The sequence below is a fragment of the Atractosteus spatula genome, chromosome 14 (genome assembly GCF_055471065.1).
Source record: "Atractosteus spatula isolate fAtrSpa1 chromosome 14, fAtrSpa1.hap1, whole genome shotgun sequence".
Classification (NCBI taxonomy): domain Eukaryota; kingdom Metazoa; phylum Chordata; class Actinopteri; order Semionotiformes; family Lepisosteidae; genus Atractosteus; species Atractosteus spatula.
Genome location: NC_142719.1, coordinates 7,610,650 through 7,628,375, shown reverse-complemented (window position 1 = coordinate 7,628,375; position 17,726 = coordinate 7,610,650). Strand labels below are relative to the sequence as shown.

Genomic DNA, 17,726 nt, shown 5'->3' with positions numbered 1-17,726 from the left:
AGGTCGGTGCTGCCTACCCTTGCATATGAAATAAATCTTCCCTAGAATCGCTCAAAATGTGTGATTTCATACACATTCGTGACATGATCTGAAAAAAAAAAGCCCAAAACAACTCAAATCATTTGACAACGATGAGGGGATTCATTGTTTTTGCATTTCGAAGAATGAGCAGCACTACCGTATGACGGTGCCAGATCTCAAAATCTGCTGTCCTGCGTCGGGACTTGTGAAAAACACGGTCAGGGACGCCAGGCGTAGCTGGGATGACAGCTGACCTGTGGACAGAGTTCAGCCGCTATGAAATTGGCTGCTGTTTTCGCAAAAAAGTTTGCTTATGATGTCGGTGTCATATATTTACTGAAGGCACCCTCAGGATTTTTGACTTCCTTCTTTTGTTTATACAGTATTTCTGTAGGGTTATTCACTTTTACAGAAGAAAAAAGAACACTAGACTAGCTTGCACTGTTCATTGATACCTAATCCGGTACTAGATACAGTATGTCTGAATATTGTCTTGGTATAAACACTTTATATAATAAATTAAACACTTTCTATTTTTACTGTTAGAAACTATCTTTGGGGCATTATGTTTTTAATTTCATAAGTCTTAAATCCTAATCAAATGCAATAAGCTGAACATGTTGGAGACAACTAAAATCGTGAGATTTTCAGATAAAAATCCAGCAGGAATTAATCTTACACGTTGCCATTGTCTGAGGAACTTTGGACATTCATAAGTCATGGTCACGCCTGTGAAAACTTCGGGACACAATCTCGAAGTGCGAGACCATTTTTTGTGAACGACATGTGTAGGAAACTAGATTGCTACATAACACAAACCGATCAGATCATAAGAAAAAGAAGTGAAGCTCACATCAAAACTAGAAGAAAGAGAAAGAAGAAAAATAAAGGGAGCTTTTTTTAAAGAAATGTAAATTAGGAAGTAGACTTTAGCCAAGCTGAAACGGTTCTTGAAGCTGAATAATGGAATTTAGCTGCACTCTCACCAAGCCAATAACATACACAAAAGTATACAATCATATAATTTAAAGGTCTCCAGTCAGCCCCTCCAGATTGATTTTTGGGTAAGACTCATCAAAAAAAGAAGCTGTATGTAAAAAGTATCAGTCCTGAGACTTATTGGCGTAGTCAGAGCAGTTAGCTGTGATAAACACCAGTTACCTAAAACCACAGGAGCTGCATTACAACATATATAAATAGGTGCCAGTCACACCCTGAATACAGTGCATCTGTGATGGAGAAAAACTCAAGTAATCCCCATCTGGAAACATCTGCATGGTGGTACATACAGTACACTCCATGAATAAATCCAAAATTGATCATTTGGTTTGATTAATAGTTAATCCAGGGGTCTCCAACCAGTTATTCTTAAAAGCCATCCTAAATCACCTGTTATTTCAAGACAAGGAACACTTGTTTAATCAATTAAGCCAGTAATGTTTTAGTCAAGGGGACGCTGGTGATTGAGAGCTGTAAGATATTTTCTTCCACTTTATGTCAGAATGATTTAATTGAGCACTCCACCTCTTTAATGGATCAAAGTTAAATTGATCCAGACCTTTAGAAACTTACGATTTAAAAGGCCAAGTCTAAAAAAAACTGCTGGACTGGAGCTCTCCTGGCTTAGAAGAAATGAAATTGTTTTCTCATACTGCATTCCGGTCAAGACTGCTTTCCAAGATGTTTTATTTAAAATATTGCATCTCCAAAAACATGAAACGACAAGAAACAGTGCTTGGTTTTAGGTTATGTTCCATACAGTTAATTATCTGAACGTATACAGATAAACTGTAGATTGTCTTTAATAACCCATAGACATACATTTTTTAAAATGTGTGTTTTCCCACAATACAGTGTAATTAAACCACACGCTTCCCGTCCTGAAGTTATTCTTCAATTCACGAATTACGAAAGATATACGAATTCAGTTTAGCCTCATTTCAATATGCACCATAAACTAAAAGAGCTAAGCTAAAATGAAAGATGGAAGAAACGAAACGAAAGCCAATAGTATAGGCCCATGTGTCTCACAAATTAAGCAAAAAAAGTATATAACACACGATGAACGTAGGTCTGTGTCCATGCAAGTCCAGGGGCAAACTAAAAAGAGACGCGCTCGCCACCTAGTGGCTGAATGTGTTGTTGCTGGTCTTTCTGTGAACAATAAAGTTCATACAAATGGAGTATGACGTCACTGCCTGCGTTACATGAACAGTTTGTGATTGAAACATGGCCGACTCTGGTGTTGTGTATGTTGTTGTTAGTAACATTCCGGCAAAATTTCGATCGGCGGATCTGCGAAACTACTTCAGCCAGTTTATCGAAAGCGGGGGGTTCGTGTGTTTCCACTACCGGCACCGACCCGAAGTCCTGAAGGATCCGGTCGTGTCTGGTGGGAATCAGGAGCCGGAGAGATCCGATGAGACGCCGGAGTGTCCGGGGAGCAGTGACCCGGGGGAGGGCAGCTCCGCGTCGGCGGTCAGTGCCAAGGGGGTCGCCGCTACGAAGGGCAAAACGAGCTGCTGTTGTGTGGTCTCGGTTCACGCCCAAGAAGCTGCTAAATTCGTGAAGATGTATGCCGGACAGCAGTGGATTGACTCGGAGGGGAGCTGGCTCGGTCGCCGCTGTGTGATCCGACGAATAAAAGTGTCTGCCCAGTCAGGTACGGTGGATTATAATGCAGTCTCTACTGTTTTAAACCCTTTCAGTATATTGCCTGCAGTCAGTGTGTACCCACGAAGAAAACCGAGTCAGAAGGGTTAAATACATAGTCTGGTTCTTTACTTCCTGCAGCCGTGTGAAACCCCTGACATAATAAGAGCATGTTAGTACAGCGCGATTATTTAACAATGTAGAAAATGTAGTCCGACCTTGAAAGAGCCATCTTCAATATGACATATATCGCAAGAATTGTTTGCAATTCTTGGTCTTCATTGCACTTTCCTGTCTTTCCCATATCATACGATAATACTTCATTTCTGTGTTTCTCAGACATCTGTCTTACATCAAAGCAGCTATGTTGTACATACACAAAAACGTAGAAAAACATACAAACAGTACAAGTACACATTATATTACATAACAGACACTGGCCCATAGGATATCCTTTCACACATAACCTAACGGCTGCACCAGAACCCTGTAAATTTACTCTGCTCACAATAACACCAAACCCATATAAATACACAGTAATCCCTTGTCTGCATATAATCCACGGGTCGCACTTGCTCATAATTAAATAAATATTCCTTATGCTTACCTAGAACTTTTCTGGATGCTGTACTCAAAGCACTTTACAGGTAATGGGGATCTCCTCCCCCACCACCCGTGTGATGCGACGGCAGCCATAGTGCTCCTGCACACTCACCACACACCAGCTATCAGTGGGGATGAGAACAGAGTGATGAAGCCAATTCATAGATGGGGATTATTAGGAGGCTATAATTGGTAAAGGCCGGTGGGGAAGTTTGACAAGGATACTCTTACCCTACTCTTTTCGAGAAACGCCCTGGGATTTTTAATAACCACAGAGAGTCAGGACCTTTGTTTTATGTCTCATCCGAAGGACGGCACCTTTTTACAGTAGAGTGTCCCCGTCGCTATACTGGGGCATTAGGACCCACATGGACCACAGGGTGAGCGCCCCCTGCTGGCCCCACTAACACCTCTTCCAGCAGCAACCTTAGTTTTTCCCAGGAGTCTCCCCTCCAGGTACTGACCAGGCTCACACCTGCTGAGCTTCAGTGGGGCTGCCAGCTGTGAGCTGCAGGGTGATCTATATAGGCAGAAAAAATAACTTAACCAAAAAAAACATAAAACAATACGCTGTCAGAGGTAAATACAATTTCTTGTATTAGGAATTTGTCTTTTCACATACCCCAGCTTGCTCTCCATGAGACACACAGACAGGGAGAGAGAAGCTTGGGGTCAGAGCGCAGAATCAGCCATTTATACAGCACCCCTGGAGCGGTTGGGGTGAAGGGCCTTGCTCAGGGGCCCAGCGGAGTAAGATTCCTCTGCTGGCTCGCAGGATACAAACCGGCACCCTTCCAGCCACAGGCGCAGATCCTGAGCCACAGAGCCACCGCACTGCCAGTTTTTTTTTAAAAAAAACGTTTTTCCGTCCGTTTAGACCGGAGCGAGTTCCCGTACCGGACCAGGCCGGAGCTGCGCCGCCGCGTGGCCCTGAGCGAGCGCTTCACCGAGGAGGACCTGAGGACCCTGCCCGAGATGAACCCCCCGGCCCTGATGCCCCGGGGCAACGTGGGCACCCCCGTCACCGTCTTCCTGCAGCTGATCCAGGCCTGCCGGCTGCCCCCCCGCCTCATCCGCAAACTGGGGCTCAGCTTCCCCCGCACGGCCTCCGGCCGCCGCTACGGCAACGTGCCCTTCGAGTACCGCGACACGCAGACGGTGGCGCCGCCGGAGGAGAGCGTCTACACGGCCGGGGGCGCCGAGCTCTCCGGGCCGGGGGGGCGGGGGGGCGAGGAGCCCGCTCGGGAGAGCGCCGTGCCCGGGGGGGGCGAGGACGGGCCGCAGTCGGACTCGGAGGATGTGAGTCAGCCTGAGAAGTCGAGTTTGGCTTTTGAGTTCCTTCCATGTGGAATTGTCTTTATTTTAACAGCTATCCCCATAAGATCCTAACCTTTATCTTAGCTTCCACCCAGGCGTTTTCTAAGTGCTTCATCCAGGACAGGCTCGCAGGGAGCCAGAGCCTAGCAAGCAACGGGCACAAGGCAGGGTACACACACTTACACCAGGGCCAGGTTTCCCAGAAGCCCATTCATCTACCAGTATAATCACAATAATAATAATTCCTGATACTTGTATACCGCCCTTAGCTTTCCCCGGTCTCCCAGCCAGGTACTGACCAGGCTCACACCTGCTGAGCTTCAGTGGGTTGCCAGGGTGATATGGCTGCTAGCAGTGTCTGTCAAAGTAGGTCACAGACACACCGTCAGGAAATCCATGCAAACAGGGGGGTGGGGAGAATATATAAACTCCACACAGTCAGCACCCCAGGAGTAGAACCCAGGGCCCCAGCGCTGCGAGGCACCAGTGCTCACCTCTGCGACACTGTGCTGTTCCTTTATCTTTCCAAGAAATTACAAATAATTTTCGCTACTTGCACCTGTGTCTCTCAGGGCTCGGCCCCAGCGCCAGTCAGTTCCAATGAATGTGGTTTCGCTCCTCCCTCCTCCCTGACAGCACTGCGCTGTGTTCCGCTGCAGGGAGACCACATGGGAGGAGACAGTGATGTGGAAACATGGCTCGTCTGTTCTTGACAGTGCTGCTGCTAGTGAAAATTCAAGAAGCTCTAGGATGTTCATCATTTTTAATCTTAACATTTGCAACTTGGAAAGTTTGCACAAGTGGTTTAAGACAGGGAAGATGAGTTGTGGTTATTAATGGGTATAATCCAGTCATGATCAGATCCTGTTTTTTCTGCAGCCAGTTGAAACAGTTTTGGAATAGTCATCCAAGAACATACAGTATCAGCACAGGTACTTCCAGTCATGGTCAGTAATCGATTGTACTGCATGGTCTTACCCAGAGGGTTGCGGGAGTGTGGAACAAGCTACCCAGTCATGCTCCTGAATCCGATACCCTGACGTCTTTCAAACAACAGCTGGATTGCTGAATTGCCTCCTTGTGTGGTATTCGTGGCGAGCACAAGTGAGCGGGCTTTTGTGTGTCCTGCGTGTGTCTGCCAGGACGCGGACGCCTGCGAGGAGTGGGAGCGCCACGAGGCCCTGCACGAAGACGTGACGCGGCAGGAGCGGGCCGAGGAGAGGCTGTTCGAGGACGAGATCGAGCTGAAGTGGGAGAAGGGCGGCTCGGGCCTGGTGTTCTACACCGACGCGCAGTACTGGAAGGAGGAGGAAGGCGGTGAGGCGCTGCCTGAGCAGGGCATATCAAGCTGGAGGCGCATCTTTACCCTAAGGGTTGTGGGGGAGTGGAACAAGCAGCCAGACACATTGTTGCAGACGATATCTTGACTTCTTGACTTCTTTTAAGAAACGGCTGAATCAGTGAAATACTAACTACCACACAAACAGTAGCCTAAATGGGCTGAATGGCCTCCTGTTTGTAACCACTCATATGTTCTGAGTAGGTACGCACTGGGGTGTGTGCTTGATTGTCCCATCGTGTTATTTATTACAAATCTCCCTTTAAATGCTGATCATGATAACACTTGTTGACAAAACAAGCTAGGAGATCGATAAAGGAGGGTTCCTGCCAATGTTGCTTTTCTTACTTGGCATCTTCTGAATTGTTGCAGAACAGCAGCGTGTTTATCTAAAGTCCAAGGTCATCTGCGTGCACCATTAAAATTTTTTTTTTTATCAAAACCTCTCACCACACCTCCATTTAAAGATAATGGTCACAAACGGAAATATGGCACAAAGTGTTCTGTAGGAACTATTGCATTAGCTTCATCTCATTTGCACTCTTAGTAGTTTTCCCTCTACCTCTGACCACGAGCTGCACTGTAGTCCTAAAGCAATCAGATTAGGTGCATGTCCAGTTCAGTGGGGGACTTCAGCTGAAGAGCAGTATTGACATGCATTATAATTTTCCGGGATCTGGTCATCCTTGTTTTAATATACGGTAATAATTGGTTTCAACATGTTATGAAGCTGGTCAGTCAAACAGTATTTACAGACAAGCAGATGGATTCTTTCCTGGTGATTTTTCCTTTGATCCTTCTTGTCGCTGGCAGATTTCGACGAGCAAACGGCTGATGACTGGGATGTGGACATGAGCGTCTACTATGACAAAGGTACGCTGTCCATTTAGATTCAGACGTCATGTGTCACTGCAGTACTGTATAAATATCCGAGTGGATTGAAACGTTTTTGTCAAATACAGCCCGAGTACCTAATTGCTGATGTTTCTGAGTAGATATTTTATGTTTGAGTGTTATGTTTTGATGAGTGACTGTCCCAGCGAGCTCAAAGGGATCGGAAGGTGTCTTTCGCTACCAGCTGGTGTCCTCACAGCCTCCCTCTCTCCCTGTCTCCAGACGGAGGTGATAAGGACGCCCGTGATTATGTCCGCATGAGATATGAACGCAGACTGAGAGAGGGGCTGGAGGAGGGGTCGACGCAGTGTCGTCCGATCGGCAGTTTTGAGAAGTTCACAAAGGTATGGAAAAGTGGGAGTAAAAGCACAGAGCAGTGGTCCTGTCACAGCCTCTTACTGGGTCTCACCCTTGGCATGTGATACTTAGCCTGGGAGTTTGTGGCACAGCTGGAAGACTGATTTCATTGTTGACTCATGCCACCTTGGATGTTAAATACAATAAAACCAAATGCAACCTCAGTTGCATATTGTTTTCAAGTAATATGTTGAAATTTGGGCTTTAACTTCATTTTCCCTTAGATTTTTAACTATTTTCATAAGAGACAAGTGATTTTCCTCCCGTATAAACTGTCCAGGTTTAGTAGAGCTAAGCCTGTAGTTTCTAATAGAGCACTAGCAGTCTTCTTTGTGTTTCTGATCCCCGGTGTTGTAGCTAAGAGATCCCTGCAGGAATGGACGGGTTGGTGTCCTTTACGTGTGCAGAGCAGGTAGCAGGTGCAGGGATGGCCGACAGGAGCAGTGGTCTCCGTGCTCGGTGCTAGCTGGTCGTGAGTGAAGCAGCAGGTCCAGCGCTCCTGACCGCTTGACCGCTGTGCTTGCTCCGCAGGGCGTGGGCAGGAGGGTGATGGAGCGCCAGGGCTGGAGAGATGGAGAGGGGCTGGGGCACAGCCAGCCTGGGATGGCAGAGGCCCTGGAGAGTGAGGGGCAGCACCCCAGGTGCAAGAGGGGGTTTGGGTGAGTATGCATTTCCCCTGGCAGTTCAATGGAAGAGGTCTGGTACTGTAGCTTCTCTCCCACCGCCGAGAGAACAGAAGATTCTGTGGATTCAACCACACGCTTAAGTGTGACCTTAGTAGGTTTAGGAGGAGGCTAGTTTCTATACATCCATAGATGTTTTTTAAATTAAGAAAAACGTGCACCAGGTGCAATATAATGTCAGATTCTTCCATACATTATGTGATTTTATGTTACACGATGTTTCATGTGAGAAACATTTGATAGTTTTTAGTGGAGCATTGTGAACCAGCCTTGGAATCAGCTGAGTCCAGCCACTGATTGTTTGCGCTGCCTCACAGTTACCATGGAGAGAAGATCAGCACTTTTCCACCCGTGAAGAAGCCACGGCCAACTTTCCTCATATCCACCGTCTATGACCAGCCTAAAGACACGGACTGCGGTGACAGCCTGCTGCGTCGGCAACCCACCACCAGCTTGAAGTACAGACAGTGGCAGCCAGGGGGCAGCAGTGAGACGCACAGATAGCTCCTGGGAAACAATTCCGAGTGCTAAATGTTGGATCTCCTTTGGACTTTTGTATTATATTTATTAGCCTTATTTCGTCTTTAACATTCCATGATTTAATCATGGACTTCTCAGGAAATGTGTTCAGGATAATAACTTTTCGCTCCATAGCTGTCATGAGTTTCGGCTGCAGATTCTAACATGAAAGCTATGTCACATTTTGCAGGATTATTTCCTTCATTACTATTGTTGTTATTAATATTATATCCTGATCATATGTAATGGGTTTTATAGTAACAGACTGTAAAACATTTACAGTGTTTCTTGAATTTACTGTATGTTACAGTGTCCTTTGTATGTTTAACTTTTTAATAAGCTGGGGATTTTGGCATGTAAAATGTTTGTAATAAATATTTTATTACAGAAGCTTTTTGTGTTGTGTATAATCCTTGTTTATATTTATCCCTTGCAATTTACTGTAAATATATGTATATAATTTCTCTTAAAGATCTTGATCTTAATCTTACAACGAGGAAAACAGCAGCACTGTTTCTGAACATTTTATTGGAGATAAAAAATTGACAGATAAATCAGATCATCAGACAGTTACTTTAAACGGACTGATAAGAAGTTTGTATAAGTATATCCCTTAAATAATTTTTGGCTTTTGTTAAATTTAGATGCCGGGGAACCAAATATTTATATTCTGTGTTTCCGTTCAGGACGAATATGAAGCGTGCACTAATTTCCGTTTTCGGATTTGTTGTGCAGTGTTTGAAAGCAAGAGCTGAGCAGGTAGGTGGAAGTAAAGGATTTTTCAATCTAAGTAATAAGAAGCAGTATATTGGACAATTGTGAGTTATTTTTAACAAAGGAATGCCTGTGTCGAGTTACTACTTTCTAGTAATGTTTTCTGGTGTTATGCCTGTAATGAATTCTAGAAATCGTAGCTAAACATGACGAAAACGTTCTCTAGATCAAACACGGGAGACGTGATATGTTAAAAGTCACTATCTGCCGAGCTGTGTTTTACTAATTTGTTGGAGGGACTTTGAACGACATTTTTTGGTAAATATGAAACCACCACTATATTTATGTTTGTTTACGTTCATAGGACGTTAATTTCCGTATGCAGTGGTCATAGTATGACATGTTTGTAGAAACGTAGGTTAGAAGCTTTCAGTGGCTAAAAACTTGGGAGCGATCGGGTTTTGAGTGTTTAGATCTATGTCGTATTTGCTCGCGTGAAAACGCAGATTCTATGGACTATTATTAAGAGGCACTACTCTGCCTGAAAATGAAAGACTCGTCTGATTAATGTACACTTCCAGCTTGTTTTAAATTGGACTATTTCTTTTTTTAGAAGTACGTGCACAGAGCATTTGCTTTATACTTTGTTTTACACTTAGGTCTTTGTGTGTGTAGAGATGTCTTTTACAGCTTCTGATGTTTTCCTGGGAAATTTGGTCATTTTTTTTCACAAGTGTCTCTCTCTGTGTTCCTCCTGTGTTATTACTGAATAGTGCGATCAGGAAGAATATGGTTTTCCTTGTCAGTTCCCCTGATCTTCACGCACGAATCTCTGTTCACAGAGCCCGTCGTGCCTTGGTCCTGACGCAGCTGTGTTATGAATTGGTGAATCAGTGACCTGTCATGGCCGCCCAGACCAAAGTGCCCTCCCTGCGTTTTGGCCAGGTGGTGATTGGGCCCCCTGGCTCGGGGAAGACCACGTACTGCCAGGGCATGCAGGAGTTCCTCACCCAGCTGGGGCGCAAGGTGGTGGTGGTCAACCTGGACCCCGCTAACGAGGGCCTGCCCTACCCCTGCGCAGTGGACATCGCCGAGCTGATCACTCTGGATGACGTGATGGAGGGCCTCAAGCTGGGGCCCAACGGCGGCCTCGTTTACTGCATGGAGTACCTGGAGGCCAACCTGGACTGGCTGGAGGAGAAGGTGGCGAAGCACCGGGACTGCTACTTCCTGTTCGACTGCCCGGGCCAGGTGGAGTTGTACACCCACCAGAGCTCGGTCAAGAACATCTTCGCCCGGCTGGCCCAGTGGAGCTTCAGGGTTCGTCTCCTCCTGCTTGCCGTTTGTCCTTGACGGTCGCTCGCTCGTGGTCGGTGGATCACGAAAGGGGGAATTGAGATAAACATTCCCCTGCAGGTCGATTTCTTTTCAAGTGTCCCAGGGTGCTACCACTGATCAAGATTATTGAAAGGGGGGTCAAATACATCTCCATATTGCTCATATTATTATACAAGCCTCTATCCCCGCATATTTCCTACCATGGGGGGATTTCCAGCATCTGAAGTTATTTTAAGGGCAAAGGCATGCAGGTTACAAAAGCTGAAGGGGCTCTGACCACCGTGAAATAGGTGGTGTAGCTTTTGTCAAGGACGGATTTTGATTTTCTAGTTCAGAGAAAAGCTTTGTCAGCTAATTCTGAAAGCGTTTGCTCCAATGTGGTCTTCTAAAGTGAAGTGAAATCTGGTGAAAGGTTATCTGCAGTCCTTTTAAGAGCTAATGACTACTTAAACGTAGATCTTCACTAACGTCCTATGGGTCTCATTCGGTTTAAGATCCCTATACATTGAGCATAGATGCACGTTACTATTCTGGACGTGTGTATTTCTTTTACAGGGATAGTTTATTGTGAAAAGTAAGAGGCATTAGTACTATAGGACCAGGTCTCCTTTCTCTAGGTTTTATTCTGTTTATACTGCTGGGAGTTTGGACTGCACTTGTGTAACAGAGTTGCTCTTTGTCTGTCTTGCAGCTGACCGCTGTGCACCTGGTAGACTCCCATTACTGTGCTGACCCTGCCAAGTTCATCTCCGTGCTGTGCACCTCGCTGTCCACCATGCTAAATGTGGAGTTGCCCCATGTCAATGTCCTCTCCAAAATGGATCTCGTCGAGCAGTTTGGGAAACTGGGTAAGACACAAGGAGCACTTTTGTCCTCTTCGAGAAATTTAGAAATAGTTGCATCTGCACCTTTTGGTCATAGAACTTTCACTATGTCGCAGGAAAACCTGATTTCCTAAATGAATTCCATTTTGTCGCAGTGCCGCTATTACTGTTTGTGTAGGGTGGGAGTAAACCCTTTACCCTTGTGTTCGATTCCAATCTGTGTGTGTGTGATAGATGAGCCACTGTGATTCTGACAGCTCTCTGCCATTGCTGATGCACCTCAGCATTCTCTGAAAGCCCTGTTTTGTCGGGAAGAATCCCTAACTCTCCCTGGGACTTTCAGGATTTTTGGCCTGGCTGCCACTGATGATGATTTGTAGGATAATTATAATTGCTCATATTGGAAGAGTGTTCATTCCAGATCTTTGTCTCTTTGCAATAGCGTTTAATCTGGACTATTACACTGAGGTTTTGGACTTGTCATATTTATTGGAGCACCTGGCTGAGGATCCTTTTTTCAAAAGATTCAAGCACCTGAATGAGAAGCTGGTGGAGGTCATCGAGGACTACAGCCTGGTCTCCTTTGTGCCTTTGAACATTCAGGTAGGCGCTCCTTCCCTTAGCAGGGTAGGCTTTCTTTTAATTGGACATGGGAAGCTCTGGCCAATCTGTGGATACCGTGGAATCACTTGAGAAGCTTTTACTGTTTTATTTCTTGTTGGTTCTTTTATGTTACAGAGTACTAAATCACCAAGGGTGTTTCTCTGTGTCTCGGTGATTAAAAAAAAAATAAAAAGCTGAGTTTGAAAGACCACCGGTGTCCACCCCTCGGCTTGCAGCCAGGTGGTTTGACCACAATGTTACCAAGTTGATCCCATGAGTCATTGTGCATGGCTGGAACAGAGTGTGTGACATAACTCGGTTTTTTGTTGAGTCCAGAAGGTAGAGCTGGCAACAAAGGATATTGCTACACTCAGATCTTTTGTAGTGGCTTCTAATTCTTAGTAAGTAGGTATATGTGATACGAAGCTTATTGAATGTCCTGTTTCTACTCTCCCCAGGACAAGGAGAGCATGGTGCAGGTGATTCGGCAGGTGGACAAGGCCAATGGCTACTGCTTTGGAGATCTGGAGCAGAGGAGCCTGGCGGCTATGATGTCTGCAGCTGTGGGGGCTGATTTTCACTTCAATTCGTATCCTTGTCTGTCATGCTCTTTCAGCTCCTTTCTCATTCGCCTAGTTGCTTCAGGGTAGATTAGCGTCTCTTTTGTTTGCGTGATGAAGAATCACGTCAGCTGGACGCAGGCAGGTGGCAGGTTCACCGTCGGCTTGAGGCAGGGCTTTCCCAGCAGTAGCACACTGTTGGCAGAGCGGCGCGGGGAATGAGGTTGAGATTAATCAGTCCGGGGCTCTCTCGGCCTTACAATCGCCCCTGCGGCTGCCCGGGTGCAGAGCGGGCTTGCAGAGACGTCGGCGAGAGATCTGCTGCTCCTGCGGGTGGCGCTCACTCTCCTGTCGGGCGCTGTGGAGCTTGCAGCGTGCCGGGAAGGGAAAGCTTTGATCGGCGGGCAAGATGGAAGAGCCCATCCATCCTTCCTCAACTTCCTGTGCAGCATAGATGGTGTTGAAAGCAACAACCGGGTATTCTCAGCTGAGGGGGTACAAAATGAAAACTCTGACAAATTATTAAGGCAAAAGGCGATTTACACAGCAGAGGTGTAGTATCGGTCTGTGCAAATCCTGTTGATGCTTTCCTTATTCAAAGCCCATGAGCAAAGTGAAGTATGGAGGGTTGGATTGTGGTCTCCCTGTGGTGTTTCATGCTCTGTTGCCGTCTGTTGTCTGTGTTTCTTTAACCCCAGTCTCAGGAGCTTGGCCGTGCAGGAGAAGTATGTGCAGCCTGGCAGCAAAACTGTGGAGGCAGAGGTGATGGACTTGTAGCTGGCAGCTGGATACCCACTCTCACACCTGATCCGCCCTGGCGTCTGCAGCTGTCTCAGGTCGCCCACAGTCACACCCCAGCTGGAGCTGTCCTGCCCAGTTACAGCCCTACCCTGCCAGCATCCATGTGTAGATACCATGTTCAGTGCACAGCTGCTGAGATAGTTCTAGGTGAATAATTAGTAACATGACTGTGCTTTTTCAGCACGGTTTGTTTTGTTATATCTTCTGTTCAACACTATAGACCTATAGCACGGTTAGGGCAGACCATTCTGCACGTGTGATATAAATATGGTGGTGAGATCGTGGCATGCTGCCCATGTGTCAATACAGCCTGGCCACTTTCACGCAGGACAGGAGGGATTTGTAGCCCAGGGAGACGAGCTTCGGATACAGCAGTGCCTAATGCCTGTAACCTTGAAGTAGCACCTGGACTTCAATTCTATAGTTAGTCCCGGTGGCACACAGGGGTGAGCTGACATCATGAGTGAACCAGAGCACAAGAACGGAAGCAGTGTTTCAGCTCTCAGCCTTGCAGAACTTTGAACAGAATAAGGCAGCTGCAGGATTTTACTTAGGACTTTGCCAGGTCTTTTTTGTTTCTTCACATTTCTCTTCTTTTGATTTTTAATAAAAATAATTTAAATGAATGTCTTTAGTTGTGTGCCATGGCAGTGCTTTGGCAATTTGATTATACTCCTCCCATCACCTTGCTGTGCTGTAGGTGTTAGATCTGTGCTCAGGGTTTACTGTGACTTTCCACGATTAAGTCTAAATGGCTTTCTCTACCTAAGGGCCCTTGTGTTGTCCTTCCTCAAAATCTCTTAGGTAATGAGATGTGCCAATAAGGAGGAAGATTTGTACTGCTGGGTCCTGTTGATCTCCTTCACGACTGCAAAGTTTAGATAGTAAAAAATATATCTCTGATGCAGAGCAAATTGTAAGTGCTGCAAAGGTATTATTTATGTCCGCTTATTAAAAGTTTCTGTAATCATCAAAGTTGAACGTTCAGGGGTTAATTTAGAGGTTAATAAAGTGTTGGACGCAGTTTATGTGCTGCCACAGAGTTGTAATGGACACTATCTTCTCTTAGTTCTTACAAAATACACCAAACCTTTATCAATTGCAGCCTTGCTATCCTTCCTGGGTTTAAAGTCTTTTAGTCTCTAGCTTTTTCATTCCTATAAAAAAGCACCAGGTGGCGTTAGATACCATGTATGCAGTAGAAGCAAATGGCAATTTTGCTGGCCAAGCAGCAGTTCACAGCCTCTGGATTTCGGTCAGTTTGATTAAACATTTCTACTACAAATTCAGTTGTTGTGTAGACTGACTGAGCATTTAATATTGGGCTTAGAACTGCATTGAGTCGAAATATACGCAGGAGACCAAGTGGTGCAGAAGCCATGGTTTTCCCTGGACTCACTGTGTGGTGCTCTCAGAAGACCTTTATTATCCCATATACAGTAATGAAACTGGCAGCAGAATGGCCATTAGTTAACCTGTTTGTGGTCTCAACTACATTGTAACTTAATGATGAAATATTTAATATTAAGAAAACGGGAATAATTAAGCATCTTAATGAAATTGATTGGCACCAACACTGTTTGCTTGCTTCCGTCTTTTGGCAGAATGCCATTCCAAGATCAGTATTCGTCTGCGACAGGTGCACAATGTATTCCTGTTAATATAAGCAACAGTTTTTCACGGTTGGGTTCAAGGACAGATCCCGTCGGGGTTAACTCCGACGTACGTTGTCGACTGATCATTTCCAGCAAGAAACGTTTCAGAAAACAAACGGGCACAGAACATTTCATCCTTCAGTCACAAGCTAGCAGAAGAGCAGCTTTCCAGAGAAACAGCATAGCTGACGTGCAGTTTGAATGTATCAGACTGAAGAATTTGCTCGACACAATCTGTCATAATTAGCTAACAGGAGAAATCAATTTCAATCAGATATTGTTCATTCAGGTCGTCATGCAGCTTGTTGTATTTAGCCTTGTTTTGGGCAGAATGTAGCAATGACCTCTAAATTTCTTTTCTAATGTGCTTGACATTGGTTGAAAAACTTCGCATTGCTTTGTGGGTGACAATATCGAGCATGTGTTAACCAGTGTGTACAAATTGTTACCTGGACTAATGCTCCTTTTATAATGGTGAAAATGGAGAGATGCCTTCCTTTCATAGCACTTTGCCCCTCTCTAGCTGTTCAAGACATGGAATGTAACAAGGTTTGTGGTTTTAATGCCACTGCAGTCAGTAAACTCTATGATAGCTGGTGCTGTGTTTTGTTCTAGCCTGGAACAATTCACCGTAGCAGGATGTGTGCTGACAAGCTTCGTGTTTTTTCCGCTACAGTACCCTATGTAAATGCAGAGGAGTTATGCATATTTTAGAGAATATGGTGAATTCACAATATTACCCAGCAGTTGTCTGAATTCCAGTCCTAAGAATGCGTTAACTAGTGCAGTGCATTTAGATCTATACCTCCAAACGACCCCATATTCCTCCTTAAGAATTTCTCTGAGTTCATCAGCTGCAGTTAAAGATGTATAGGACTGTATAATTATAGACAGGAGGTGAGTTTGTTTTGTGGAAGCCGGTGGACGGTGAGACCCAGAGGGCCCGTTTACCAGGCCTGGAGGGTGGGTGGCCAGTGTGCTCAGCTGAGAGCAATGTCTCACTGGGGTCTGAAAATTTTCTTCATTAGCGATGCCGTACAGAGATCACAGGGCCGGCTGGGGGCTGCTGTGCGCTCGGCAAACACGTTGCGAATGTGCTGGAGCGGTGTGAGATACATTAACTTGTTTATACCTCGGCTCTCCAATAAATAACGGTGCATTGAAGGATTGCAGGCATGTGCCCAGTATTTGCTGAGGATCTCTTTATAGAGCTGGGTTCTCAAAGTCTTCTTGGAAATCCAGACACACAAAAACAATTCTTCAACAAGGGTCTAAACTAAGAGTCCACTAGTTTATTTTTCATCGGCAAGGGATCCATTCTGTTTCACCCCACAGGGAAATGGGATATAAGGAAACCATGCCTGCCTTCTGACTCTATAGTACCATCTTTAAAGAGTCCTTGATTTGCCCCCTTCCTGGAGTGAAGCTCATCCGTAAACTCAAATCTCGGAGCTCAATTAACGAGGACAAACACTGACAGCAGGTCTAGCAAAACCCAGCTCCTGCAAGTGTGCTTCGGGTTCTGTTTGGACAGCTCTGCAGACAGAAGCCCAGTGTGCTGTTGTTTGCTGCTCTAAATGATGCCATGTGTTAATGAATCCCAGTGTCCTTCCTGGCTTAAAGCTTAAACACTGCATTTGAGAAGGGTCTTTAAAGGATATGTGTGTGCACAAGCTTAATTGACATTCTGTTTTAAAAAGCGTAACCGTTTGGGAGGGAGAATCATTAGTAATGTAATGCAAGCTTAAATATTCATTTTTAGGAAGCAAAAAAACATAGAATATGAAAGCTGTACTGATCCCTAGTCTGTGACTCCACAGGGAATGGAGTACATGAAGTCAGTAGAGAGCTTTGTGTTTCTAGTGCACTGTAATACCTATAGACTCTTACAGCTGACAGATATTAAGGTTTGCAGTTATTGTAATAAAGCTGTATGAGACCAATAAACCAGTTTTGTTCTCAGACTTGAAAATCAAAGTACTGCAAAATCACATTTTTCTTTTCTTCTGCTATTTCAGTGTATATGTACTCTTTTGTTTTGTCCACATCCAGAATCCTGTTTCCCATTGACTCCTCATGTCTTGTTTTTTTTTTTTCGATAGAGCTGAGCCGTGATGTACTTAAGAAAATGATGTTTTAATTTATATAATCTCTTTTACGGTTTCTGGGTACCCTTATGTATTTGTACACATTTCTACAAGTTAAGAAATCAATAAAATTGTGCATTAATCCTGGCAATTGGAAATACAGACTTTAATAATCACACTGATTAATATTTTATTTTCTGAATTTTTCTCAAAAATGGTAGCAGTTATCGGTCAGCTTTGTTATCTGTAAAGCATTCATGACAAAATGTTGTGTTGTGTTTGGTTACTGTTTGTGTAGAAGTGGACATGAGAGCTGCTTAACATGACTGTTGAATACTGGAATATAGTGATATAAATCACCCTTGCGATGGAAATATTTTAGGACTGTCTCCGAGTTCTCTGTAGAGCATTGCTCATACCGTTACCGTCCGAGTTAATGTGAGTATGACAACAGGCTGCAAGATTGCTCTCTCATTAGTGCCAGGGCAGCAGTTGTACCTCTCCAGTGTTCATTTGAGTCCCTGTGCGGGATACTTAATCATGCTGAGGGCTGTCACTTCACTGACTCATACCGGGATAGCAACGTTGCCCTCACCAGCACAACCTCACTCTGAGTTATTACCGTCACTGATTGAATACTTTAATGGGCGGGTAGCACAGATACGATAGGAAGGCTTTCAGGATAAAAAAAGCCAGATTCAGAACTTGTGAAGAGCATGTGGAATGTTACAAAGAGGAGAAGGTGATTTGGTCCATGTT

General features: G+C 45.0%; 2 protein-coding genes across 2 annotated transcripts; both read left to right on the top strand.

Moving 5' to 3' along the window:
- Nucleotides 1-2,224: 2,224 nt before the first annotated feature.
- gpatch3 (G patch domain containing 3) lies at nucleotides 2,225-8,773 on the top strand. The gene is made up of 7 exons (XM_088931502.1): nucleotides 2,225-2,683; nucleotides 4,154-4,575; nucleotides 5,736-5,910; nucleotides 6,746-6,805; nucleotides 7,049-7,170; nucleotides 7,715-7,842; nucleotides 8,184-8,773. Exons 1-7 carry the CDS (start codon nucleotides 2,251-2,253, stop codon nucleotides 8,368-8,370), a joined length of 1,527 nt encoding a protein of 508 aa, XP_088787628.1. The 5' UTR covers nucleotides 2,225-2,250; the 3' UTR covers nucleotides 8,371-8,773.
- A 323-nt stretch (nucleotides 8,774-9,096) lies between these two features.
- On the top strand, nucleotides 9,097-17,341 carry gpn2 (GPN-loop GTPase 2). The gene is made up of 6 exons (XM_088933306.1): nucleotides 9,097-9,144; nucleotides 9,942-10,419; nucleotides 11,129-11,285; nucleotides 11,704-11,864; nucleotides 12,323-12,453; nucleotides 13,129-17,341. Exons 2-6 carry the CDS (start codon nucleotides 10,003-10,005, stop codon nucleotides 13,199-13,201), a joined length of 939 nt encoding a protein of 312 aa, XP_088789432.1. The 5' UTR covers nucleotides 9,097-9,144; nucleotides 9,942-10,002; the 3' UTR covers nucleotides 13,202-17,341.
- Nucleotides 17,342-17,726: the final 385 nt, after the last annotated feature.

What these genes read in the sequence shown, in the direction of transcription:
- gpatch3 (XM_088931502.1), top strand. Translation starts at nt 2,251, where the DNA reads ATGGCCGACTCTGGTGTTGTGTATGTTGTTGTTAGTAACATTCCGGCA. An exon ending in CTGGAAGGAGGAGGAAGGCG is followed by an intron (nt 5,911 to 6,745) that starts GTGAGGCGCTGC and finishes TGTCGCTGGCAG; the next exon opens with ATTTCGACGAGCAAACGGCT. An exon ending in AGGTGCAAGAGGGGGTTTGG is followed by an intron (nt 7,843 to 8,183) that starts GTGAGTATGCAT and finishes GCTGCCTCACAG; the next exon opens with TTACCATGGAGAGAAGATCA.
- gpn2 (XM_088933306.1), top strand. Translation starts at nt 10,003, where the DNA reads ATGGCCGCCCAGACCAAAGTGCCCTCCCTGCGTTTTGGCCAGGTGGTG. An exon ending in CGAGCAGTTTGGGAAACTGG is followed by an intron (nt 11,286 to 11,703) that starts GTAAGACACAAG and finishes TCTTTGCAATAG; the next exon opens with CGTTTAATCTGGACTATTAC. An exon ending in TTGTGCCTTTGAACATTCAG is followed by an intron (nt 11,865 to 12,322) that starts GTAGGCGCTCCT and finishes TACTCTCCCCAG; the next exon opens with GACAAGGAGAGCATGGTGCA.